This window comes from Psammomys obesus, unplaced genomic scaffold (genome assembly GCF_907164565.1).
Source record: "Psammomys obesus unplaced genomic scaffold, mPsaObe1.curated_primary_1811, whole genome shotgun sequence".
NCBI lineage: Eukaryota > Metazoa > Chordata > Mammalia > Rodentia > Muridae > Psammomys > Psammomys obesus.
The window spans coordinates 5,457,738-5,484,283 of record NW_026586816.1 but is presented as its reverse complement, the minus strand read 5'-3'; the positions used below and the strand labels follow the sequence as shown (position 1 = coordinate 5,484,283).

Sequence of the window (26,546 nt, the reverse complement as noted above, 5' to 3'; positions counted from 1 at the left end):
TACCTCAGGGATCCGCATCTCTGCCTTCCAAGGTGGAATTACAAGTGAGCCACCGTGCTCACCAGGCATTTACATGGCTTCTGCACTCTGGTTCAGAACTCTGCTTCTCTTGCTGAGGCATTGTCACAGCCCCAAGGATACGAGTTTTGTAATGTTTAACCGTCTTTGTTACTTTTTGCCAAGTTTGGTTATGATATTGCATCTTTTTGACAGATTTTGTTAATACTTTTTTGAGGACATTTCTGAATGGGACAGGCTTCCCATCCTCTCCCCCATCATTATCTGGTTTTGTGATGAGTTAATATCCTCCTACAATGAATGGGTTGGAAGTATTTTTGCTCTTTTCTTTTTCCTTTTTCTTTGGGAGGCTACGTCTGTATTGAATGAATATTCCTTGAGCATTAGCACACCATGACCCCCAAACCGTTTGGTCTGATGGTCTTTTTGTGGCAAAGTTTCCGCCTCTTACTTTCAGGGCCACATTTGTTTGATAATATTAGCTTCCTAAATGTAGTTTTTTAAAAATTTTTTTATTAATTACACTTTATTCATTTTGTATCCCCCCATAAGCCCTTCCCTCCTCCCCTCCCGATCCCACCCTCCCTCCCCTTTCTGCATGCATGCCACTCCCCAAGTCCACTGATAGGGGAGGTTCTCCTCTCCTTTTTGATCTTAGTCTATCAGTTCTCATCAAAAAATGTAGTTTTAAAACAAACTGTGAAGGTACTCTAGAGTAGTGGTAGAAATGTAAATGGGAGACTGGGGACTGGGCGGAACGTGTAGGAGCTCCAGTCCTGATCTCTGCTGTGCAAGAGCCACAGGCTGCCATGCCTGTGAGCTACGGGAGCTGAGGAGCTGCCAGCCTTTGCAGGTGGCTTCCTATGACAGAATCAGAATACTCTTTGGGCTCCATGAGGATCCTGGCATTATTTTCACCAACCCAACTACCCAACAAGCCTGCTCTGGCTGTTCATAGGGAATGTCTCAAACCTGGGGCTGTTAATTTCCTTAACCTTACACGTGCACTTGTCTAGGTTTAGATTCACTACCCTGTGTTTGATCCTTAGGCTTCTTTCCTTGGTGCCATCATGCGTTTGTAAGCCACAGTCTGTGCTGTAGTTGCCAGTCTGCCTGTCTAGCACCTTGCATTACCTGCAATCCCAGCATATGTGGGTCACTCGGCTAGATACTAGTGGGCAGGCGGAACTGGTGAAACAGAGCATAGAGCACAGATTTGAGCCTCTGGGTTTTAACTAAAGGGGTATAAGGTGGTCATGGAGGTGAGAAGATATTATATTTATGTTTATTAAGAAGGCACACCTTATTTGACAACTTTTTTGACTTTACATCTGGTTGGTGAAGATTTAAGGTTTGTTGGGTTCATCTGACTTAGATAAAATACATTTCTTACTGATAAAATGCATTTCTTACTGATTTGTTCATTTGCATCAGTTTTCTACCTCAAGGCAAATGATCCAGCTCTATTAATGGGGATCTCTCCTTGTTCATTCTAGGCACACTTAGAGAGTTTCACAACCAAGCAGGAAAAGATGTCACATGGGTAGGTAGACTTTCTGAGGTTGCAAAGTCCTCTTAGGAATGACCCATTTCCAGTGTAATGGCAAGTTGGTGCCATGCAAACCATCACTCAGAGCAGATTCTGAGCATGCTTCAAACCAATGCATTAGGTTCCCTTGAACTCTGAAAATGGTGTCTTATTATTTTGAGCCAGAAACATGTAGCAACAAACATCTAAAACAACCTAGAAGAGGTACTTGTCAACTGTGCTTTGTGGATACCTTGTGAACGGAGTCATGCCACATGATATTTGCTCTAGGAAGCTGTCCTGTGCTTTGTAGGATGTTTTAGTATCATCCCTGACTTCCCTACTAGCTGCCAGTAGTCCCTCCCCATAATGTGACAATCCAGAACAGCTCCAGACATGGCCAGTGTGTGAATGGAGTCAGGGATAGAGGAAGTGCTGGGCATCCCCAGTAGAGGGCCACTGTTGAGATGCTTTTGTGCCCCTGTGCTTTACTGGGCCAGTTGCTTACTAGTGATGAATTGATGAAAGCAGCTTCACCTATGTTGCCCATCTAAGGCATTTACAAAAGCAAACGTGTTTCAAGGGCTCAGTGTCTCCAAAGTTTTAATTTGTGGAACAGCTGTTCCCAGGTGTTGAAACTATTCCAGAGGTCATTTTTCCACAGCTTTGATGTTCAGAACATGCTTTCATTTTCACACTGTCCCCTGGGTTTCAAAACCTGCACAGCCCTGTAAGGTACAGCATATAGTAAATAGTATTTGGAAATTATTTAAAAGCAAGAGACTGTTAGATCAGCTTGTATGTATTGCAGTTCCATTATAGAGGATAAAGGCATTTTAACTTGTTGATTCCTGTACTTGATAGTTCTGAGTTCAGATATTTGGCAGTAGGTCTTAAAAACAGTAAAAAGTAACTTAAACGATAAAATAGTTATTTATTTAAAAATATTAATTCATCCTTATTTTATGTGTTTGACTATTTTGCCAGCATGGTTGTCTGTGTACCACATGCCTGCAGATTCTGTGGAGCCCAGGACAGGGTGTCACATCCTTTACAACTGGAGTCATAGACAGTTGTTAGTTGTGAAGTGGGTGCCGGAAACTGAACTCAGGTCCTTTGTAAGAACAGGAAGCACTTTTAACCGTGAAGCTATTTGTTCAGCCCTAGGTTTTCATTTTATTTGATTCTCTTTATTTTATTTTTGAGACAGGGTCTTGCCATACAGTCTAGCACCACACTGAGCTCATTATGTAGCAAAAGCTGGCCTGAAACTCATGCTATTTCTGCTATTGTTGCAGGTGCATTCAACCGCATTTAGTACAGGTTGGGCTTCGTCTCAACAGAGTCATATGATATTCTCGGAAGTCCAGATTCCTTCTCATTCGGGCTTACTTTTCTAAGTGTGTCGGCCTCCTTCATGGTTCCAGAGTGACCGCCACCTTTGCAAGGATTGTATAAAAACAGACAACAGTGTCCGAAGGCGGGAAGGAAATGTCCCCATCTCAAGTTCCTCTTAAGACTTCCTCAGAATCCCTTGGCAGTTCCTCTCATGTCTGTTGGCTAGAACTTTATTCCAAAGTCTTTTGTCGCAGCCAGTATGTGGCAGGCAGACTGCAGAGAGTGCCTGATGCTGGAGACTGTGAGCTGAGACCTGCCTGGGCAGGGGTGATGTGCCGTGTGGGTGTTAGAGTGACGAGAGAGTCGGGGGTAGCCATGCACATGGGCCTCCCACCATGGGCATGAGCAGTGGAGCAGGGATTAGAGTAAGAGTAGTGGTCACCCTTGCCTGAATATCAGAGTTCTTTTTTTTTTTTTTTTTTTGTATTTTTTCTATTTTTGATGGAATTTGATCTTGATTATAATTTTTAGGATCCTACAAGTGCTACAGTGCCAATTTAGCCACAACACAAAGAAGACTGTCGACAGTGGGTGTCATGATGGGAAGTGATTACAACAGCAGCTGCACTGGCAGTTATGAGTCCTCTTTGTCGGCACATGTTACAATGGCTTCTTCCAAAGGGTGGCATCAGGCCATCAGGGTTCAGAGCCCACACATGATCTTGGCGGCTTGTGTTAATGATGAGACGACAACCACAAGTCAGCTACTCAAAGCACATGGGAAACTGAAGCCCAAGGAAGAGAGAGAAGCCGATGGCGATGTGGATGGTGGCATGGCTTCTTAACACCCAGTGAGACCCTCAGTTGATAGTAAACTGGGTCCAGGAATCACCTAGAATCTTGCCAGCAAGGTCCTTCCTCTTAAGGAAGAAGCACAAGGGAAAGAGCCAGAGGCCTGCAGATGAGTGCTGCTCTCGTTCCCCGCACACACAGCCAGTCCTGGCCAGAGGCACCTCAGAAGCCGAGCTTTAAGTTTCCTGAGTTGTTCAGAGGGTTGCACCCATCAGATGTGAGGCCCACCCTCAGTGGGAAGGGAAACATAGCATGCACGCATGCACGTACCCACGCACCCACCCACGCACCCCTCCCTTCCCTGCCCGTCCAGGAGGACTGAGTATTTGTGGAGAATATGTGGTGTGGATTTTAGAAATGACTGGTCTTGGGCATGAGATTTTTTTTTTTTTCTGAAAAGAACCTGGCTGCCCCCACCACTTACTTCTTGCCTGCTTAAGGCCCCCACTTGGCAGCAGCGTGTGCAAAGGCTGGCTTTCACGGAGGATGTAAAACATCAAGTTTCTGATGAAAACCCATTTCAACTGAGGCAGCTGCTCAGTTAGAGGACGGCAGAGAACTCAAGCACCAGTGTAGGCTGCAGTCCTCAGAAAGAAACAGAGGTTGGGGCAAAGAGTATAAAATCTCTTTTAACTAGGTTTTTGCATTTTTAATGGGTCTTGAGAGAGATACTGTGTCTTTTGTTATCACCTGTTTTAAATTTTTTGGACAAAGACCTCAGTGTCACCATAGTTGATTTTTATTTTATGAATTGACTCATACTGTGTGATATTAGATTTTTGTTTCCTAGTAACACAGAGGTCAGGATTGCATTGGAAACTCTTGACTTTGTATAAAGATGCTGCATAATGTGTGAATATCATCTTACAAATCAGCCATAGTGGATATGTCATGTCAACATGGAATGTGATCTAGGCCTTGCATGGACATTCACCATTTTCTGTTCTTCCATCTGTTTTCAGGTCATATTCCCAAAGCAGTGTTACCTCCCAGTCTGAATTTAAAATTTGAAAATATTTCAGTTCAAAACATCACCATGTAAGGCTTTCAAAGAATCCATTGTCCATTGTTGTCCTTGGCAAGAGCAAGCCAGGCCTTAGCCAGGCTCAGTAGGGGCCTCTTGTAATGAGACTCGTTCTGTAAGATGCCACTTTGCTCATCTTTCTAAGATGCTCTCTGGCTTGACTCACCCTTAAAGCGCAACCCCAAGCCACCTGTTTACAGTTGATTGGCGTCTCTGTTTGGAACATTGCCAGTACCCTCTGACTTTCCCTGCTTTCCCATAGACTTGGTTCTAATTGTGCTGACTGAGTTGTGAAAGCTGCCACCACCATTTCCTCTTTCCCACTTCTTAGCCTGTGGCATTTTGTCCCTTAGAATTCAGACAGTCCTTCCTGGGTGGTACCCAGCAGCACTGGGCACCTTCCTCCTCTTACTGGTGCTGGTCTAGACAACTGGCACCTTGGGTGTGTGGCTCTTTCTGTCTGGGTTGTTTTGCAAGGGAGAGGAGGTTACTTTGTGCAGAGCTGTTGGGCTGTCTGCAGGTTCACTATATTCAAGATCCCCACAGGTTCAGGGGGTGCATTAGATTTATAGGTGTGGTGTGGAAAGGCCTATGGCTTAGATATTCTGTGCATAGCTGATTGAACTTGAAATTTAAACATTTATCTCGATGGCCTGACCTTCCTAGTGACAGCAGAGGCATTTTATTTTCATGCTTTGTCAAGCTCATTCTTCATCTGTTTGTCCAGAAGTAGTCCTGATCTTGATTTAATGACAGAGAATCATGTAACTTATTTGTTGACCTCTGAGCCCCATATTGACATTAATTCTCATTGCAGACTCACATGACACAGCTAGTACCACATCATAAATTCAGCCAAGATGGAGGGGTGCTTAGCAAAGGGTTTCTTTTTACCAGGCTCTCCTTATCATTTGGCCAGTTTCTCATCAGTGTAAATGTCAGCTATTGTTACAAAAATTTAGCTGCCTTGTGATGGAGATCAAGAGTCTAAAAATCTCCAGGATGTTTCTGAGGGGAACTCTGAGGGGAATTCTCCTTGTCATGTAGTCAGACTCAGTAGGAAGAGTCAACCCTTTGACCAATGAGGGTTAGTCCTGAGGCTTGGGTACCATTCCTACCATATGCCTGCTCTGTCTGCTTTCTTAGGGTGCAAAGACCTGCCACACTGTCCCTTTCATCCCATGCTACTCAGTGTCATATGTTGTCTTTTGCTCACTGTCTAGAGAAGGGAGTTAGGGACGATGTCTCCTAAGGTGATAATTATTTTCAGGGAGCCAAAAGAAGCTACCATTGGGGCTGACTTCATCTTTTCCTGAGAAGGCTGAAGAGTACCTTTGTATTTGAAAGCCTAGGCTCTGGCTCTTTGGGAGTCTGTGGGGAATGCATACTCCATGCTGCGCATGAGATCCCGAGGTTTGAGCAGTGATGGGTATTGCTTTTACAGGCACATTGTGATCAGAAGGAAGACAGAAGCCAGGACTCAGCCACTAGGTCCAGGGGACTGTTCAGTCTGTGTGTGGACACCAAATATGAGCTTGTACATCAGGTAGTGGTGAGGCTGTGCAGTGGACCCCAGGAGGAGGGGCCTTGGCCCAGCTCTGAGCTGAGACTGGCATGAAAGGCCAAGGCTTCAACAATGGTATTTGAGTTAGAAAGGTTGGGAGGGGAGAGTCTGGAATTCCAGAACATGGAACGGGGTAAAGGGAGTTGGGAAGTGGAGCTGATAAGGTGTTTGGGGCCGGATGGTGGAAACTAGGATGTGACTGAGAAGTCATGGCTTGGCCAAAGTTCTGAATGAAGAGGGACATCATTTGATGTAGCTTTGCTGAGATTCGGCTTTCTCGCCCGCCATGTGCAGCTCATCCATCCACAGTCTTCAGAGTTGTGCAGTTGTTGCCACAGCCCTGACATCACGAAAGAAACCTGTCTTCAGCTCCTTCTCTCCCATCCTCCTCAGCCCTAAGCAGCTGATAACCTACTTTCTGTCTTTCATTTCCTATCAATAGAATCATGCATTATGTGGCCTTCAGTTACTATCTTCTTTAGCTCAGAGTGTAATGTTTTAGTGTTCATCTGTGCTGTATCATGAATCAGTGACTTGGTCCTTTTTATTTCCAAATAGTATTCTATTGTGTGGATACACCATATTTCATTTATCCATTCATCAGCTAATGGACACTTGTGCTGTTTTTCTTTTTTGGTTGTTGTGAATTAATGCTGTTTAAGAGGTGGCATTTACAGTCCACTGGATTGGCATTCTGACAGCATCTCTGCCAGTTGAGTACAAGGGTAGATTTGAAAGAGACAGATGTTTCTGTGAGTGTTTTTGACACTTCTTTAGGTATAGAATCATGGGTTTTGGCCAAAGTCTCATGTGTAATCCAACTGTAAAGAATGCACGCGCGTGCGCGCACGCGCACACACACACACACACACAGAGAGAGAGAGAGAGAGAGAGCAATGAGATGAAGAAGGCCTGGATTTCCACCCCATGGGATCCATTTTGTAAGGGTTGGTGGAAGGTTTTGCCCTCTGAAAATGGCTAGTTTTGGCTGTCTAGCTCAGAGGAGTTTCCCATAGGCAGGGTATGGTCAGGGAAGGAGGCTGTGAGTCAAGGAGAGAGAAAATGAGTGTGACCAACCCTGCTACTTGTGGGTGAGAGCAGCTCTCAGTGGTGAGGACAGTGCTGGGAGGAGGGAGGGTAAGAGCTGTGTGATGAGATTTCCCATGGACCTCAGGGGAAATACTGTCCTCCAGGAGCCAGTAAGATCCAGGCCAGAGACTAGAGTCCTCAGGAAGTCCATGAAAGTTAGAGGGTGAGAGGGCCCTGCCTGTGAATTCCAGAGAAGACCTTCCTGGGATAGGGCAGGAAAGGCAGTTAGGAGTTGGCAGGCCATATTTTGGGGTGGGGTGTAGGGAATCAGAGTAGAGTAAACACACAGGACGCTGGGCTGCTGGAATGTGTTAGGAAGGACCGTGATGATTTATGTTGATGTCATTGTGATAGGACCTAGCACCATCTTGAAGAGAAATCTCTGTGCATGCCTGTGAGGCACTTTCTAGATTTAGAAAATGTGGATGGTACTGATCTTGGGCCACAGTGCAGGACTGCATACAAGGGAAGAGCTTGGTGAGTGTGAACTTTTGTCTCTCTGCTTCCTGATCGGATGCAATGTGACCAGCGGCCTCCTGTTCCTGCCACTACACCTCCCAGTCATGCTGGACTGTACCCCGAAACTGTGAGCCAAAATAAGCCCACTCAGCCTCCCACCTCCTTCCTTTCTTCCCTCCTTCCTCCCTCCCACTCTCCCTCTGTTCCTTTCTTCCTTTCCTCCATCCCTTCCTCCCTTTCTTCTTTTACTCCCTCCCTCCCTCCCTTCCTGTTTCCTTTGTCAGGTGTTTTGTTGCAGAGCTGAGAGAAGTGACTAATGTAAGTTCCATTGGAATGGGGAGATGGAAGGCAGCATAAGGGTTGACTTTTCATCAACAGTAGCCCCAAGATCTGGCTGCAGAGAGAGACTTACTTCCTTTCCTGTCGTCTTCCATCAGTCCTCATTTGATTTAGTACAAGGCTCCGTGCATCTTCTCCCAGTGCAGGGAGCTCACAGTTCCAAGTACATATGAATGCCCTGAGAATCTGACTGGAGGTCTGCGGAGGTCTGTGGAGCTGGAGCTGGAGGATCCTGTAGGCTGATAGGGAACACTTGCCAGGCTTCTTGGGGCTCTGAAAAACTCCCTGGAGCTATGACAGTGCTGGTACATTTAGAAAGCCCTGTAGGCTCTCCTGGGTCTGTCTATCAATGTGAGTGTTTTAAGACTGGAGAATCAAAGGAGCACAGAGGCTTCGAACATTGTTTCTTCTCTAATTCCATCATGGGCAGATTTCCTGTTGGGAAGTGATACTTCCTAGCAGTTTTCTATTGCTCTAGTTGTGGCAGTATCTTGGCACAGGAAATGGCAGCTTTGTTTATAGCATGGCCATTGCTGATGTTTTTATGAATATGTGTTCTCCCACAGCAATGAAATTCGTGAGAGACCTGTGGTGTTTTGTTAACATTTCTTTCCTTTGAGAAGTGACTGGTGAGAGCCAACATTAGATTTCTGGAAATTTTGCCTGCTACACCTCTGGTTTCTGTTGAGGTGTCTGCAGATGAAGACCAAACAGGTTCCAAGTGACCTGGGGCCGTTTAGAGCTGGGCACTCATTGATCCGTGGGAAGTGTCATCATTTCACATCTGAACGGCACTTTGCTCTCTGGCAGGCTTGAGAACGGTGATGGGTGTAGCATTCTTTCAAGGTGCTCACAGAAAGACCGCCTAGGTTTGCTCGAGCTGCCGGGCAAGAGCACGGCTGAGAGTGAAGTGGCCACAGCTGTGTGTTCTCACGACCTAACTCACACGTGGGAAGAGTGCGAGTGGAGCTCCTCCCTCTCCCTCCCTCTCCTCACTGACCTCCCATGCCTCACCTGCCGTCTGCAACGTCCTGCTGATCCCTTTCCTCTCAGAGTGCCCCCTGGAGCACACCGTGAGCAGCAGGGGTGGTGTGGTTTTCCTGATTAGGCACTGCCCTACCCTGCTGCTGCTCTTGTCCTCTGTCGCTATGCTCAGCTCTGTTCTCTCAGGGTTAGCCTATGATGTGTGCCCTCAGCTTTCCACACTTCCACCACGGCAGCATTCAGAATGACCTTATGCTGTTGCCAAAAATCTACTTAAAGAATGAAGAGATGAGAGGCCTCCTTTTGACACTAACCGCTGTCACCCATAGCAACGACTCAGTGCATGCCCCGGGACAGAATAGCTCATAACTAGTGAAAGAACCCCCCATTGTTGATGTGTGGATCACTCTAGAGGTTTTTCTACTGTGAAGCAGGGAGACGCAGCAAACATCCTCTTACATGTGCATGTGTCTTTGTACTTGGTAGTTAGCTGTTTCTACAAGAGAAATCGGAGGGATGGAGTTGCTGAGTCCTGATATGCGTGTGTAGATGTGTGTTGGGCTTATATATATATATGTGCTGAAATGTTGATTACTTATATGTACACATGCTTAGACCTGCATGTGAGCTGACATGCATGTGTGTTTAGGCGTGCATATGCTTACATGTATGTGTGCTTAAATATGCATGTGCTTAGGGCTTTGAAGTACATTGGCAGGCCGTGTTCTCTAGTTTTATAATCCTTATCACCAATGTGAAGGATCTTTTCCTCAAACCCTCGCAAAGGCTCAAGGGTGTAATTGTTAGCTCTTGTCAGTTTGATGAATCATAAATTATAGCTCATTTCTATTTGCATCATTAGTTGCTAGTGAACTTGAACTATTTCTTTTTCTGGAGGAGCTCATTAGGCATGTGAATTTCTGCACATTTTAAAAAACTGCTTTGGAACTGGATTTTTAGATTTAGAGATGCTTGATCGTGTTTTTGTTTGAATTATATATTTTCTCATTTAAGAATTAGTTTTATAATTTGCATAACTCATTTTACTGGTTACATTACTTAGCATAATTTTCTGCAGAGGCTGGAATTCTTTTGTGAGTAACTTGTTCTTTTGCTTTTTACTTGCAGAGGTGGGCATAATAGTTTCTGGATGCCTGCCTGTATAGAAATAATTTCAGTTGACATACAGTGTTTAGGTTGTCATTTTTTATGTTTCGACTCTGGAGACATTGTTGTGGTGGTTGGTTGGTTTTGTTCCATTCTTCTTTCCATTTAGCCACATGTCTGTCCCCATGCAGTCATTCTGACATCTCTTCCACGCATAATTGGTCAGGGGTTTACCGGAAGCAGACGGATGGCTGTTGCTGGTGTGGAAGAGAAGGGGCTATGCTCACTGCACCTTTTTTATTCTCTTCTCTGTATACACTTGAGCCAAGGAGGCCATGTGATACTGTCTTTACTCACTGTTTCTCTGCATCTACCCACATCCTTCTCCGTCCAATTCCCATCTTACAGATAAGACTTCCTGGTCTTCTGACTCCTTGTTTTTTTAAATATATATATATATATATATATATATATATATATATATATATGTTCCCCTTACTAGGGAACCCACTTGGATACTGAGCTACCATGGGCTACATCTGTGCAGGGGTTCTAGATTATTTCCTTGAATGGTCCTTGGTTGGAGTATCAGTCTCAGAAAAGACCCCTGGACCCAGAATTTTTGCTCTTCTTGTGGAGCTCCTGTCCCCTCCAGGTCTTTCTATCTCCTCCTCCTTTCATAAGATTTCCTACTTTGCCCAAAGTTTGGCTATGAGTCTCAGCATCTGTTTTAATACTCTCCTGGGTAGAGTCATAATAGCCAGAGTCTGGAAACAACCCAGATGTCCCTTAATTGAGGAATGGATACAGAAATTGTGGTGCATTTATACAATGGAATACTACTCAACAATTAAAAACAAGGCAATCATGAAATTTTCAGACAAATGGTGGGAAGTAGAGAAGATCATCCTGAGTGAGGTATCCCAGAAGCAGAAAGACACACATGGTGTATACTCACTTATAAGTGGATTTTAGACATAAAATATAGGATAGTCATACCAAAATCTGTATACCTAAAGAAGGTAAGCAAGAACGAGGAAGCCTGGGAAAGATGATCAGTCTTCACTCAGAAAAGCAAATGGATGGACATCAGAAGAGGGAGAAAACAGGGAACAGGACAGGAGCCTACCACAGAGGGCCTCTGAAAAACGTCCTGTGTTAACTTTCTTTGTTTCTGCTCTTTTTTATTTAGTGCCTATTCCTCTGACTTTTGGAAAAATTATATGAACTGACATTTCTCAGTCACTGATGTTATTTTCTGTATTGCTGGATTTATTGGCTATATCTGCTTTATGTATTTTCTGCCTTAAATAAATTTGCAAGTGTTTACTAATTATGCAGATAATTAAAATAATATATTCCAAAGTGTATAATGACAAATAACCCATGCTTGTTCCTTCTTGTTCCTTCCCAAGCACCAATCTTTAGCACATTTCAAGGTGTTTCGTTCAGAATTTTGTTGTCTCTCCTACACTAACAGAGCTTCACTATTTTTGATTTATTAAATTTTTACATTTTCAGGCTATTAATAGAAAGACTAGGCGCTGTGTCTTTTTCTGTACTGTCCTTTCATTTCTTTTCACAGAAGCAGTCAACAGCATCTACACTGTGGCTCAGGGATGGTTAAGCCACTACAAGCCAGGTTGCACCCTGTGGCTTTTGCTGTCACTGTTCAGCTTTCAGTGTTTCCCAACAGGCTTACTTGTCTTTCTTGTTTTCTTGCAGTCTTTTGAAGGTTTTTCACTAATTCCTCTCTGAGCCCCTAGCCTTCTCTCTGATTGCCCGTTCTCATGGGAACCTGCATTCTGTATCCCTCTCCAGCTGCTTGTGGACAGGTTAGATTTTTGGCTGTTGAGGGTTCACTTTGTCCGCCCTTGTCATCAGCTTCTTCCTCCGGTCATGCCCACTGTCTTTCTGGATCCCACAACATCCTCTTTTCTGCTTATAGTTATTCTGTGCAATAATTCTTCGTTGTTCCAGATCTGTTGTCTTGGCATTTGTACAACATATAGACCAAGTGGGAGAGAGACCCTCTTTTTCCTGAAGATTATTACAATTAAAGAAACATTTTGAATTATTTAAAGAACATTATTTGCTTAAAATGCTTATGAAGAGTTTTCTGTTACCAATCAAGCATTGGAAAACCAGACTGAAATTGTTCAAGTATCTCTCTAAACTTTACTGATGTTGAGGATTTTAACCAGGCATGTGCCACGTATGCCATAGATGTTGACTCAAGTCAAAAGTACACATTGACTATAGTTGCTTATTATTACATAGTTGCTTATATTATTTTGTGTTCAGTTGTCTATGTCCTGAAAAATCATAGGTCCCCAGGAGGCTGGAACAGTAGATGGAGGTTCTCCCTCCTTGCCCTCATCCATAAATGGAGAAAAAGTGGTTACTTCTGTCTCAGAACTCTAGGACTTTTATGATCATCCCTCACAGAAGAAAAACCATTTCCAAGCCACAGGTGTAGGGAGAAGGCCGCTTTGACACTAGTTGGGTGGGAAATGCCGTCAATAGCTTGTTTCTGGTAGGGTGGGGAAGTAGATACAGAGTAATAAAGCCATCACTGTAGTGTGTATAGTTGGCCATTTATGTGATCTGCAGAGAAGCTGCATGTATTGTGAAATTGTCACAGGATTCCACTCAAAATCACCCAACAATCCCTTCAAGTTTGAAGCCTCTCCCAGGGCCTTGTAAGAGGAAGACTGTGACGTTAAATAGCCCCGTGGTTCCCTGCTGTTGAGATGTGAAGAGACGTGAAGGAGTGTCAGGTTCCGGCTGGTAGATGGCCAGCTGACAAACAGCTTCTGCCTAAGGAGTGATCACATGGAGATGTGGCTTACTACAGGGTACTTCTAATACCTGTGGTTAAGTTCCCCAGCGTGAGAGGACTTAGGGCCAGGGAGTTTATATTTAGGAATTTGCCTTAGGAAGCATGTGAGGGATGGGAAGGGAGCCAGGAAGGGGCAGAGCCTGAGAAGGTTCACACCCAGGGAACCGCTTCTAAGAATGGTAGTGGCTTGACCTTCTGTGGCTGGCCAGGAAGCATCTCTATCAAAAGAGGGGCAGGTACCGGAGATGAACAGCCAAAGGTTTGAGGAGTAGCTGTTCACAGGAGCTGCAGGTGGCCTCTGGGCTGGGGACCTGGGGACTCTGACAGCATTTGATGGCAGGAAGGTACAGAGCATCCATTGGGAACTGGGGGCTGACTGAACTTTCCGTATCCCATCGGAGTCTAAAACAAGTGGCCAGTTAGATGAGAAGATTAAAGTGGATCCAGCCATAGCCTGCAAAGCCAGGACTTAAACCAGGACACTTAGCTAAGCAAGAACAAGAGGAGGGCACCACACCCTTCTAGCTTTGCATGCTGAAACAACAGGGAATTAGAAAATAAAATTAGCTTGCACGATTGCAGATGGGGACAGATGCCTTTTTACTTGATTTTTTTAAAATTCCCACAAAACCTCAAGCAGAGTTAATAATGTATGAAAATTAGGTACCATGTGTGCTCTCTGCTTCGTAATGTTTTTATTAAGCAGCTAGTTGATTTAAAAATAACAGAACACGACAGTTGACACAATGGCAGACTCTGGTGTGTATGGAAACATCCCCCTAAATGCTCTGTCAGGTTTTCCATTACATAAGAATATTTTTAAAAAATGCCTTCCGAATTATCACATAAGATAAAATTATATCAAGCTGTAGTTTGATAAAACAAATTGTTCAACTATAAATTCCAGTTGCTTTTTTTAAAAAATGGCTTAGTCAGTTACAGGTTTCACATAGGAATATGCAGATCTCTTCAGTGCGTGGTAGATGCAGACATGGAGGGAGATACAGACATGCATTTTTTCCAATGTTTTGCTGGTCATTTCCTGATTAGACCCTTAATCACTTTCCTCTCCCCACTCTTTGTCACCTGGCCTTTGAGAAGAGGGACAAGACAGGGCAAAGAGGTTTTAGACCCCCAGGTTTCCCACCAGGTCTGAGAGCAGAAATGGATGTGTGTGAAATTGACTCACAGCATGGGCTATCTGGTGAGTGTTCCTTCCTCAGAGTTTGAGTGCAGGCTTCTCTGAGAATTTCATTCACATGTATAATGAAATATGATCATACAGAACCCCTGGCCCCATTTCTCCTTCAGGTTCCTCCATGGTCCCTAAGGCCTTCCTCTCCTAACTTCCTCTTTGTTCACAACACACAGTGCTGCCCCTATGTGTGAGGTGTGATATGATGGAGTACTGGAAACCCAGGGGCCTTTCCCTAGAACCACACTGCTCTCTATCCCTTGCCAATACTGTCGAGTGCAGGGTCCTGCCGTTCCCTCAGTAGTTTGCTCCCGAGGACATTGGGCACATTTGAGGACAGTGGGCTCCCCTGGTGCAGTCCCAGGGCTGGCTGGGTCTCATGTACCTGCATGGCACTGGGAGAAAGGCCATCTCCACACTCAGCCTGGCAGAGGAGATACAATGATCAAGAAACATACCTTCCACAAGTCTCTGTAGCCTAACGATGAAGTTTAGTGATTTAGACAACAAAGTTCATGGTTGACTTTATTCGGCTATTTGCTTTTTTTACATATTGCCTTAGAATAGTTAAGTATTCAGTCAAACAAGCAAGGACAGCAGCTTCGAATCTCTAGGGCAAGAGAAGGACCACATGTGGATGAGAGGACCTGAAGAAGTCATGGTTTGTCCGCTAGCATTCTTTGTTCATGGACACTTGGAAAAGGTGGCATTGTGGAGAGAAAATTTTGCAGCTATTGTGTTTGGGCATTTTGTTGCCTTTAACTCGTACCCATCTCAAGAGACCTGGTTGGGCATGTCCTTCTTTGCAGCATCCTGTAGCTGCCAGTGTTGACATCAGCGGAGTCACAGGTGTGGGCTAGCAACCCAGAGGAGTAATGCCTTGTAGTGCTTAAAAGGTAATTACAGGGGGGGGCATTTTAGCTGTGTGATTTGCACCATAAGACATTCTTGGAATCTCTGTAAGGGGTTGGTTGGAACAGAACTTTCCCATCTACACCAGGGTCTATAAAAACCACAGAACTGACTTCATGGGGCTTAACTTTTTCTTTTGTTATTTTCTTCCCTCTCTAATTAGATTTTGCTCAAATGCAGGACAGAACAGTCTGGCAGGAAATAACCAGCATTAAAATAACTCAAAGACAGGATTGTACCCCACATTATCCTAACAAGAGTGGGAATGGGATTTGCTGTTCTAGGCCTGGCAGTCTCGGTAAATCCAAGTGTAGGTGAACGTTTGCTCCAAAGAGAAGTCAGGTCAACTGGAGGCTTGGCTGGCAGTCCTGAGACCTGGCTTCTGCCCAGCCTAACTGGCCTGGACGTGGCTTTGGGCAAGCTCTCTCTTTACTGACCTCATTGTGCTCAGAGTCAATCTGGGAGTAATAACAGCTGCTCTTGAGTTCTCAGAATCCCAGAGGGGGAACCATTGGCTGACAGGATCTAAGGGGTCGTTTGTTTCCTCAGTGTGAAGATGGAGTTTAGAGAACTGTGGTAGACTTTTCACCTTCCATGTACGGGTCCTTTGAGTATGGAGGCTGATTCCAGTAACAGAAATGATATGACCAGACTTGGTTTTTTTTTTTTTTTTTTTTTTTTTTTTTGGGGGGGGGGTGGACTTATCACAAAAATGTCATAGCTCATCTACAGCTGCTGTGATTTTTCACTGTTGTCGTTAATTATGTTGAAATCGAGTGTAAGGTACCATCTCCCTCTGACTGTGATCCTTCCATCAAGTGTTACAGTGTACCTCACTTGCTCTGAAATAAACCACAAAGAAGCCAGTTCTTGGGAACCCCTGCAAAGTTGCCTGCACTGCTTTAGTCTGGTAGTTTGAGGTGTCTCCAGGGAGGTAGGTGGGGCAGGGAGACACCATACCCAACCCTTCCTGCTATCTCTGCTCGGCCCTTCAACCTTGTTTGTGTAGCTAGCTGCGTATCAGGAGACTGTGCCGGATTCTTCAGAGAGTGGAGTCTTTATGATTACAAGGTCTGACTGAACATGAAGGACCGGGTCTCAAATCCTCTGACTGTTAATAGAGATACCCCTCATCCCAACTGCCACAGAAGCAGGAGTCACCTTTCATTCTGTAGTTTCTGTTATCATGGCACTGTCTGTCTTCATCATGAATATATGTGTCTCTAAAGATGCCCCAAGTAATGGTGTATGTGTGTGAAAGAACAGGGTAGTGATAACAGGTCCCTGGTTATGTGGTGCTTTGCACATCCAGTGCCCTGAGTGTGCCATTTATGGTAAAGCAGATGGGGCAGTGGGAATCAAAGGCCAGCCTAACTCCGCTTTCCTCTTGCCATTGAACTGCTACCGTCATTAGAGACAGATACCCCAACCCTGAAGGCTAGCCCCTCATCCGCAAGGTGCCGTCACACATCTGTAGCTGGCTGAGTTCTTTTCCTTATCAAGGCACCTGTAGATGGAGGGCTCTTTAGCCACTGCTGAGAATTGGGAGCCCAAGCCTCCCTTCCCTGCGAGGCCTGGTCTGCTTTTCCAAACAGAATTGCTCTATTCATTCACATTTCTGAAAGTCCATCTGCCATTTTGTATGTGCCACAGATGCCCCTACCATTATTTTACCCTGACTACCACTCACATTTGGAGCCCCATGCACCTTACTGCCTCCCCATCTGCTCTGTCTGGAGCCTTTGGGATGAGTCCACCAGTGGTTTTCACACCCTCCACTCCTGGAAGATGCTCCAGCTACTCCCTGAGGGGCAGCACAGCCCAAAGTTCTTCCTCATTCATTCCCTTTGCCGCACTTTCACTGGGACTGGCATCTGGTTTTTCAGCTTTCCTTGTGTGACTCTCCACTTTCAGCTTCTGTCTTCCTGCAGCCACTTCCCACTCAGGCTCTGCACTGCCTTATGCTATCTTCCATCATAGGCCTGACAATGCGGCAGATATTCTGGGTAAACAGGAAGGGTCTGGGAGCTCCCAGGTCCTTTGCATTTAGGTGGGCTTATGATGAATCCTCCATATGTACATTTCAAGTGTTTACAGCAGAGACAGGCTTCTGGCAGCTAAGTGGGGTTACCAACCATTTCTCTGTGGACAGTAAGCTCCAGAGACGCAAGTGCCGAGCTACTCTCTCTGCTATGATGCTGTCCCCTGTCCAGGCATGGACTATAGCCTATGCTCAGGACATATCTGTTAAATGAAGTTAATATGTTGAGAGAGAGAGAGAGAGAGAGAGAGAGATTGTATGATTCCCCAGACACAAGGTGGGGGTTTAATACCTAGAGGCCACGGGCTTGGTCTGTCTTAGTTGTTCACATGCTGCCAAAGCTAGAGAAAACTCATAGCCTTGCCTGTGACCTCTTCACATGGAGTGCCATGGCTGGTTTGTGAGAAGTTTGCTCTCAGCTTGCAAGTGTCCCAGACCACATTGCTTTTTAACCGTGAACAACATGATTGTTATCCCTAACAGAGGAGCCCTGCTAGGGCTTCAGAGGCTTCTGTGCCTCAGAAGCTCTTCCTCATCCCAAGAGTTGTGCTGTGCCAGGGTTCCCATGTGGTCAAGGTCAGTAAAGAAGGAAGGTGATGTCACCTCCCATATACAGTTTGATACCCCTGCTGCTCCAATAGGTCAAAAACACATGGCCTGAGGTCAGACACTATTCCCCTTGAAGCAAGAAGCTTGTGCTTCAGGGAAGGAAGGAAAAAGGGGCTGGGATGTGACTAACTGTGGTTATCACAGTGGCTTCTCCATAGACTGTTCACGATGATGACAAATTGTCTTGACACCTTGAAGAGTTAGCAAACTCATATGGTGGAAGAGCAAAGCAGCATCCAAGCAGGTGATATCAGCATTATGCTTGTTCAGACATATGTATAAAAATGGGAGAATCCTTGGATAGGGCTTGCCATCTTCATGATAGCCCAGTTTTCACTGTGTCCTTTATATTTAGTTTTGTGCCCGCTGTATACCTGGTCGATTCTTCAGGGTGTTTCAGTATGCAGGCTTGGCTGCAGAGAGTTTATTCTTAGAGTATGCAGTTAGAGTGTGGGGATATTAATGAAAAGAGTCTTTCATTTTGATCCCCTGGAGGGGTCTTTCTCTCCAGAGCTGCCTTTGCAAAGTTGGATTTGTCTCTAAGGCATAAAAGCCAGTCCTTGGGACAAGATCTCCTTCACAATGTGAACATTCTCGTCAATGCGCTAAACAAGCAGAAAAGAAAAGGCCCCAGAAGCAGTCAGCATCAGCACTCGCGGACCCACAGTGCTTGGTTTTCTCTTAGATGTGGATCTCATGTTAATTTGAAAGCTAGATTTTCTGTATGAGCCCGTGCACAACACCATGTTTTTCTGTCTCTTCTTTCCTTTCTCATTAGCTCCTAAGAGGGAAGGGTAGGGAGGAGAGGGTAATGAAGAGGAAAAGAGAAAAGGAAAACTCTATCCTCTTGAAAGAAGAAGGGGAGCGAAAGAGAGAGAGAGAGAGAGAGAGAGAGAGAGAGAGAGAGAGAAGACAAGAAGAGGAAAGGAGAGGAAAGAAAGAAAAAGAAAAAAATTAGTCCATCTGTTTCTTTGCCCTGAGATATAAATTCCACCTCCCGGATGCCCTGGACCCAGTTTTCCGAGAAAAGGCTTAAATTTATTAATTTGGTTCACAGTGTTCTCCCAGAGAACTTTATTTGGTGGCCTGGAGCCATGTGGGATTGGGTTATTTTAAGATAAGTAATGTAAGAGAATCAGCGTTGCATGGTTGGCAGAAACATGGCTGTGCCTGTTGTTTAAAGAATTAGCACATGTGATTTACAAGCTTGGCTCATGGTGGTGGGAGTCAGGGTTAAGGTGAAGTTCAAGCCCGAGTCTATATTTGTACAGCATGGGACAATGCTTTGTGTCAGAGCTGCAGCTGATGGAGCTGTGATTCCCCTGAGAAGGCCCTGTCCCCTGGGATCATGCCCCATCATCCTCTCTGTTGGGCCCTGGTATCAAGAGCAGCAGAGCAGGAGCCAAAAGGTGGGAACACAGTAGGCCTCGGTGAGGTCTGGCAGTGCAGCTGGCATTCAGTTTTGGTACCTGTAATATTCACATTTCCTGTATGTTACCTTGAAAAAGGAGAAACAAAACTGAGAGGGCCTCTTACCTTTTGAAACAAACATATTTTCAACACCTGTCTCGTATAACATTTGTGATCCCCTCTTGTGTGTGTGCATTTGTGGGTATCTATCTATACTTACTGCATACAGGAGTGAATATACATCAAAAGGCAGCCTAACACAGTGTATGGCAGAAAACTGACTTCCAAATTTTTAGGTTTTATGAACCGGAATTATAGAAAATAAAAGAAATTGGGAGATTCAGCATGTATTGTCAACTTGTATTTACCATTATTATTATTATTTCTGTAGTTGTTTGTTTTTGTGTCTTTTTCAAGACAGGATTTCTCTGTGTTGCCATAGGTGTCCTGGAACTCACTCTATAGACCAGGCTGGCCTTGAAATCAGAGATCTGACTGCCTCTGTCTCCTGAACATTGGGATTAAAGGAATACACCACCACTGCCTGGCATACCAAAATTAGTTTAATTAAACATTATTTTATGGGTATGGATGTTTTGCCTAAATATATCTCAGTATGCCTGGTTTCCATGGAGGACAGAAGAGGGTGGTAAGTCCTGGAATTGGAGCTTTGACATGGGTGCTGGGAATGGAGCAGAGTCTTCTTCGAGAACAATAAGCATTCTTAACTACTGAGCCAATTCTCTAGCCCCAGAAATTATTTTCAAATTTTAGCAAAATACACATATAATTTGCCATCCTAACCATTTTTGTGTATACATTTCTGTACCAGTGGGTATATTTACAAGATAAGATGATTTTAAAAAAAAGAAGACAGAGAGACCCTTGTCTATCCTTACGGTTTCAAAAAAGAAAGAGGTTTTCAATGCCAAGAGAGAAATTAAAAAAAAAAAAAATCATCCTTAGTGTAGAAAGCCCTTCCTCATCTGTGTTAGAATATATAAAGTAAATATTTGTTCATGGAAAATAATGCTGCAGAGAAAATGCAGCAAAAGTTCTCGTTACCATTTCCTAGATTCCTCGCATTTAAAAATGCTAAAAATGTTAGCCAGGCTCGGTGGCCCATACCTGCAATCTCAACACTCAGGAGGCAGAAGCAGGCAGATCTCTGAGTTCAAGGCCAGCCTGGTCTACAAAGTGAGTCCAGGAGAGCCAAGGCTCCACAGAAAACCAAACCAAACAAACAAACAAACAAACAAACAATCCAACCAACCTAAAAAGGAAAAAAAAAAAAAAGAAACAAAAACAAAAAAACAAACCCAAAACAGCTAAAAACTGGAATGAGCTGTTTGTTACTAGGCCATGGGCAGACAACAAGCTTCTGTCAGCCTGAAGTCGGCTACACACCTAGAGCTCAGCGTAGTCGGTTTTGTCTTTCACTGGGTGATGGTCAATGAAGGAGGCTCTGTGCTGACATACACTCTGCTGTGAACATCTTTCTATCTGCTCTCCATGTGTCCTGTGCAAATGGCTCATGGCCTGGCCCTAGTCAGGAAGCAAATTCTAGCTCTGGTTTTGTTGTTAAAGAAGTGAAAGTGGACAGTTCCAGGTGAAGCCTGTGTGCGTCCATCCCACCATTTCCCCGCTCCCCCCAAGTCAGCCTATGCCTTGGAGCTGTCTGACTTCCCCCCATTTCCATAAGCGTATCACAGTGTGCAGTGCATGAACTAATCATGGTGTGTGGCGTGTGAGTTCCTCATGGTGTGTAGTGCTCTCTGAAACTTTGTTTGTGCACAACATGATTTTTAAAATCTTCTCATTTCTTATCCTTGTAGATGTGTTTGTCCTACAGTATTACTTCTTGTGACTTTAGCATTTTATATTTATCTGTTCTATTAGTGGGCATTTTCTAGTTCTTTTTTTCCCTGATATTATACTACACATTCTTATGAGCCTTCCTGTGTGCATGGGGTAAAATTGAAAAAAAAATATTTTTATTGATCCTTTGAGCATTTTATACAATGTATTTTCATCATATTTAGCCTCTTCCCCAAATCCTCTCAGAACAATCCCTATCTTCCAATTCACCCAACTTTGTGTACTCTCTCTCTCCCTCTTCCTCCCTTCCACTTCCCTCCCTCCTTCTATCCCTCCTTTCCACTCTCTCTCAGTAGTTGATTGGCCAGGTGGTGGTGGCACACACATTTAATCCCAGCCCTTGGGAGGCAGAAGTAGTCTGAGTTCAAGGCCAGCCTGGTCTACAGAGCGAGTTCCAGAACAGCCAACGCTACACAGAGAAATCTTTCTGTCCTTAAAACAAAAACAAACAAAACTCCCTTAAACATAAAACGGGCCCCCACTTAAAAACCAAACCAAACCAACCAACCAACAAACAAACAAAACAACAATAAAACCCCCAAACCATTGCCAGATCCAATTTGTCTATTCAAATGCTCTTGGCTATGTGGTCTGTCTACTCAAATACTCTTGGCTATGGGGTGTGTCCTGGAGAGTGGTTGACCTACTAGAGGGCATACCCTTAATGGAAATGGACTCCTCCTCTCCTAGAAGCAACCAATGGCCAATAGCTCCTCAGAAGGGGTGGGACTTCCTAGGCCCTTCCCACTGTTCCATGCTGAGCTTTTGTCTGGCTTGAGCTAACACGGGTCATGTGCACGCTGTCACAGTCACATGGTTCATATGACATGGTTCAGTGCCCTGTTGTGTCTGGAAAATATCACTTTCTTGTAGTTATCTACCACCTCTGGCCCTTACAATCTCTCAGGGGTGGGGTCTTGTAAGGGAGGTTGCCTGGAAAGAAGGTCTCTGAATCAGTGGTGAAATTCAGCACATCTAATTAGCACGTCGACCAGCCTGGTTATTGGGTATAACTTTTCAAGTTAATGGACATTGGGATAGATAGTACTATAAGCCAGTCATTAATAAATTTGGTTTCTTGGACCTAATTGAAAGCTACTGATTGTTCATCAATAAAAGGTTGAATTCAGAGTCTGTCTATAAAAAGCAGTGCTCTTGAAGGCAGTGTGAAGTGACTGCATGTTTGGACATGGGGCAGAGGCCAGCTGGGAGAGGCTAGCCCTTCACTGATTTTTTTTTTTCATGTGATGAAGAAAATGCCTGCAGACTTGGTCTGGGAAGCAGATGGAGCTGGGTGTTGCTGTCTCTCAGGCTTTGGTACAGATGCCTTTCTTAGTCCAAGAAAATCTCGTGAACCAAAACTTGGCTAGTATTCTCTGCAGGCCTGTATGAAGAGGCTGTACTGTAGCTCAGTGTGAGCTGGCCTAAGTTTCTTCTGACTGTCTAGTCTGTGGTTACTTTGAAACTGTTGGGGAGATATCAAGGGAAGAAACAGGTCATATTCGAACATGTGCTGTTCCACCCCCGCCCTGCAGCTGGACGCACCAGTGGCTGGTGGCCCATTTGTGACTCCCGTTAGCGTTAATAGGAGCACATGGCTCGGGTGAGTTGGGCTTTAGGCTCAGGAATGAATGTAACTGAGACAATGCTCGGTGTATCTCATTTCACAGTCTTCTCTGTTACCTTTAGCAAACAGAGAAACACTTTGAACACCCTTTAAAACATAGTAAGTGGGAAGACAACAGCGAGAAAAGCTATAGCAGTATCAAAAAAAATGGTAACAAGCTAAAAGCCTTTGCCATTTAAGGCGTTCTTCTGAGCTTGCAGAAGAAGCCTGTTGCATGGCTCATATCCCACATGCTGGTGAAGAAGAGTCAGAGTGGCATTATAGGTAGCAGGTAGTAAATCTGTGGGAGGATTCAGGTGCTGTTTGATCAGCGTTGTGCATAGTTTGACCTGTGAGCCCTTGGGATAAACGAGGCATCAGGCAGAGGCTTTTCCTGTGGTTTCCACCTGGGAAGTCCTGATGCGTTGACTACCTAGTCACATCTTCACCACTTTAAAATATTTTCTTTTTTAATCAGCTGTCAAAGCTGGAGAAACAGCAGCAGAGAAAAGAAAAGACCAGAGCCAAGGGACCTTCTGAGTCAAGCAAAGAACGAAACACACCCCGAAAAGAAGACCGCAGCGCCAGCAGCGGGGCAGAGGGTGACGTGTCTTCGGAGCGGGAGCCATAGATGCCGAAGCAGGAACTCAGGTAGGAGGTTCCCACATGGGCACCTTTGTCCCCATACATTTTAGGGGACCAGAAATGAAGCAGGGTGAGCTGGCTGCTGAGGCAGTGTCCATCTTTGCACGTTTGTTCATGGCATCGTTAAGTGGGCTACTTTCCAGCACAGAGGAGGTTATGGCTGAATATTGAAATGTGTGCAGGCAGGATGCAGGCACGTGACAGGCCCACACATGACAGGTGTGTGTCCCTCCTGCACTGCCCATGCCATCCACACTGCCTGGCCCTGACTAACAACTGTGTGTCCTCTTGCTGTCAGGCTCATTTCTGTCATTACTCTCCCACCCTGTCCGTATTGCCACTCTTACCTCAGCACTCCAACAGAAGCCAGTGTCCTCTAAAGTCATTTCTCACTATTGCCTCATTTCTATTTTACCATCATTCCGTTCATCCTGCATGGCACTGCCATTTATTTGTTTATTATATTGAGAGAGAGACAGAGAGACAGAGACAGAGAGAGAGAGAGTGCTACTACTATATAGCTCTGATGGGTTTGAAACTCAACTTTATAGGCTAGGCTGTCTTCATACTCACAGCAGTATTTCTGCCTTTGTCCCCTGGGTAGTGAGGCTACAGGAATGCACCACCATGACCAGCTAGCATTGTCCATCTACTTTCCTGAAACGATGCCAAGTTCTTCATTATATCCAAGTTCTTCATTATGCCAGGATTGTGTTGAGTAGCCCCAGAGGCCTCAATGACCTTCTGTTTCAGTTTCCTCTTTACATGTAATTATCAAAGCCCCTTATTTGATGGACATTGGACAAATACTGAGTACAGATGTGAAGGGTCCAGGCCTGATCTTATGAAGTTCACACATTCAGGAAGAAGAACAGAAACAGTGGTGTCACAGCCAAGTGCATGTGGCATGGGCAGAACAAAGTGTGAGGTAGAGAGGGCTATGAAGTTGACCTTTAGGGGCATGTGGAACTGGGAGATGAAGGACAGGAGCAGGAATAGCTGCCAAGGCAAGAGTGAAAAATGTGTTAGTTTTTGGTCACTATCACAAAAACAGCTGAGAAAAGGCTTATTTTGGCTCACAGTTTTGGAGGTTTTAGCCAATGATTTATTGACCCTGTTGAGTTTTCAGCCTTTGGCAAGGCTGTATATCATGGTACGAGTACATGGTGATACAAAGTGTTCACCTCATAGCTAGGAAGCACAAAGAGAGAAAGGGGAGGAAGAGAAAGCTGAGACTCCACAGTCTCCTTTTAGGAGCACACCTCAAATAACCTGAAGACCTCCTACTGGGTCCCATCTCTGAAAAATTCCACTGACTCCCAGAGTGCCACAGTGGAGACCAAGCCTTGACTCTGTGCACAGTCGGAAGACTCCAGATCTGGCAACATTATTTTGTTGGAGGATTATAAATGACAAGATAGCTTGTTTTGGAAGAAAGGAAGTTAGGGTTAGCTGAATGGTTGGGCGCCAGTGCGGAGAGTGTAATGCTTCTGTGAAGTTGGGGGACCTGGTCTGTAACTCCCAGGAATGCAGACTTCATCCTCGGGTAGTGAGGAACCTCTGAAAACAAAAGAGCACAGTCAGGCATAACATGAAAAGTGCATCCTCCAGCTCTAGACAGTGAGGCTGGAATAGACAGGTCAGTGTGGAGGAACTGCAGAAATCCAAAGAAATAGCAGGGGAAGGGGTAAAGGATCAGCTTGGTGATGAATCGCTGTGAGCACTGGGGCCATCTAGAGTGGTGTAGGGACAGGTGAATGCACAATGCCAAGGTCTTGTGTCTGTGGTGCTAGGGCTGAGGAAAGGTCTTAAGCATGCATTTTGGAGCCTTCAGCTCATAAACTGATTAAATCAGGTCTGAAGACAGGGTCATCCTGGAGATGCCAAACTGCAAGAGGAGCAGTGGCCAGCAAGGCCTTTTCTTCCCTTCTAAAGGCAGTGCCTCTAAGATGCCTATAGCTTTGAGGACGTTCATGACAGATCCTGAGATACATTAGTAATGGGTGGGTGCATGAGTACCCACTCCCAGCAGATCAAGGAATGAACAAAGAGGTCAGAAAGACTGGGCCTCTGCCTCACTGATAGCTGGGTGGGGGCTGTGAAGGAATCCTCTGCCTTTGACTTCTCCTGTACCCTGCCTGCAGCACTGTGCTTTCTTCCAGTGTGCTTGGGGGAAGGTGACGATGCTATAGTAACTGGTCCTGGCGACTTACCTCATATTTATGAATGAGTGAAGTGAGTCAGAGAAAGGGTCACATCACATTGGCCCTCATTAGTCACAGCCACCAACTCACCAGTTTCTCATTTTGATGCTCAGGCCTAAAGCCACTGCTTTTTAGTCATGAACTGAAAAGCATGATGTGGGTCAGTTGTATACAAAATGTGATATTTGGTTTCTAATTAATATGATGCATTTATGAGTATTGATGGCATTTCGTGTGACTCACGTAATGCATAAACTGTCTGTTTCTACTCTGTCTAAAACTCGATGGTTTTCCTGCTGGTGGTCAGTTTTGTCATACAAATACTGCTGCTACTGGTTAATTATCTGTGTGGAGGAAAGGATTGTGGCATGTGCAGACAGGGCACAGTGGGACAGGATGGAGAGGGATGACGGAGAGGAGGCCTCCAGCGTCTGTGTGCAGTGCCTGCAGGCACCACGGAGGGAGGCATTGGAAGATGGGGCCTCTGCGTCCACCCACTGAGGAGGCCAGAAGGACCCAGCCTGTCAGCTCAGTTGTGTCAGGAAGCACTGAACTTGTTCAGAAGTGGGCACTGGCCTGGGCCTCCAGCCGTGGAGCCTATGACGGAAAGCAGCCACCCAGACTTCACTCTCTTGACACTGTAAACATGGTGTCTTTTCTCTCGACGTCTGCTAGACTATAAAAAATAACCTTTTTCTGGAGAATTAGGGCTTCAGCTACAAGTTTAACACAAATTAAATGTTTAAACTCCCATGGCGAAATGCTAGGAGAAGGATAAAAGCGTGATCACTCATCTGAAAGAACCGAACCCAGCTCATCAACGCAAGTACACAAGCTCCGCACACAGGCATGTAGACACGCTGTGCACATGTGTACACACAAGCTCTGCACACAGGCATGTA

General features: G+C 45.0%; 1 protein-coding gene across 1 annotated transcript in view; it reads left to right on the top strand.

Annotated features, from left to right (window-relative positions):
- Window positions 1–26,546, top strand: part of Dtd1 (D-aminoacyl-tRNA deacylase 1) — a 158,999-nt gene that overhangs the window by 117,721 nt on the left and 14,732 nt on the right. The window contains exon 5 of the mRNA XM_055602619.1: window positions 23,274–23,446. Coding sequence (XP_055458594.1) covers window positions 23,274–23,426 — 153 coding nt within the window. The 3' untranslated portion in view covers window positions 23,427–23,446. The remainder of the gene's footprint in view (window positions 1–23,273; window positions 23,447–26,546) is intronic.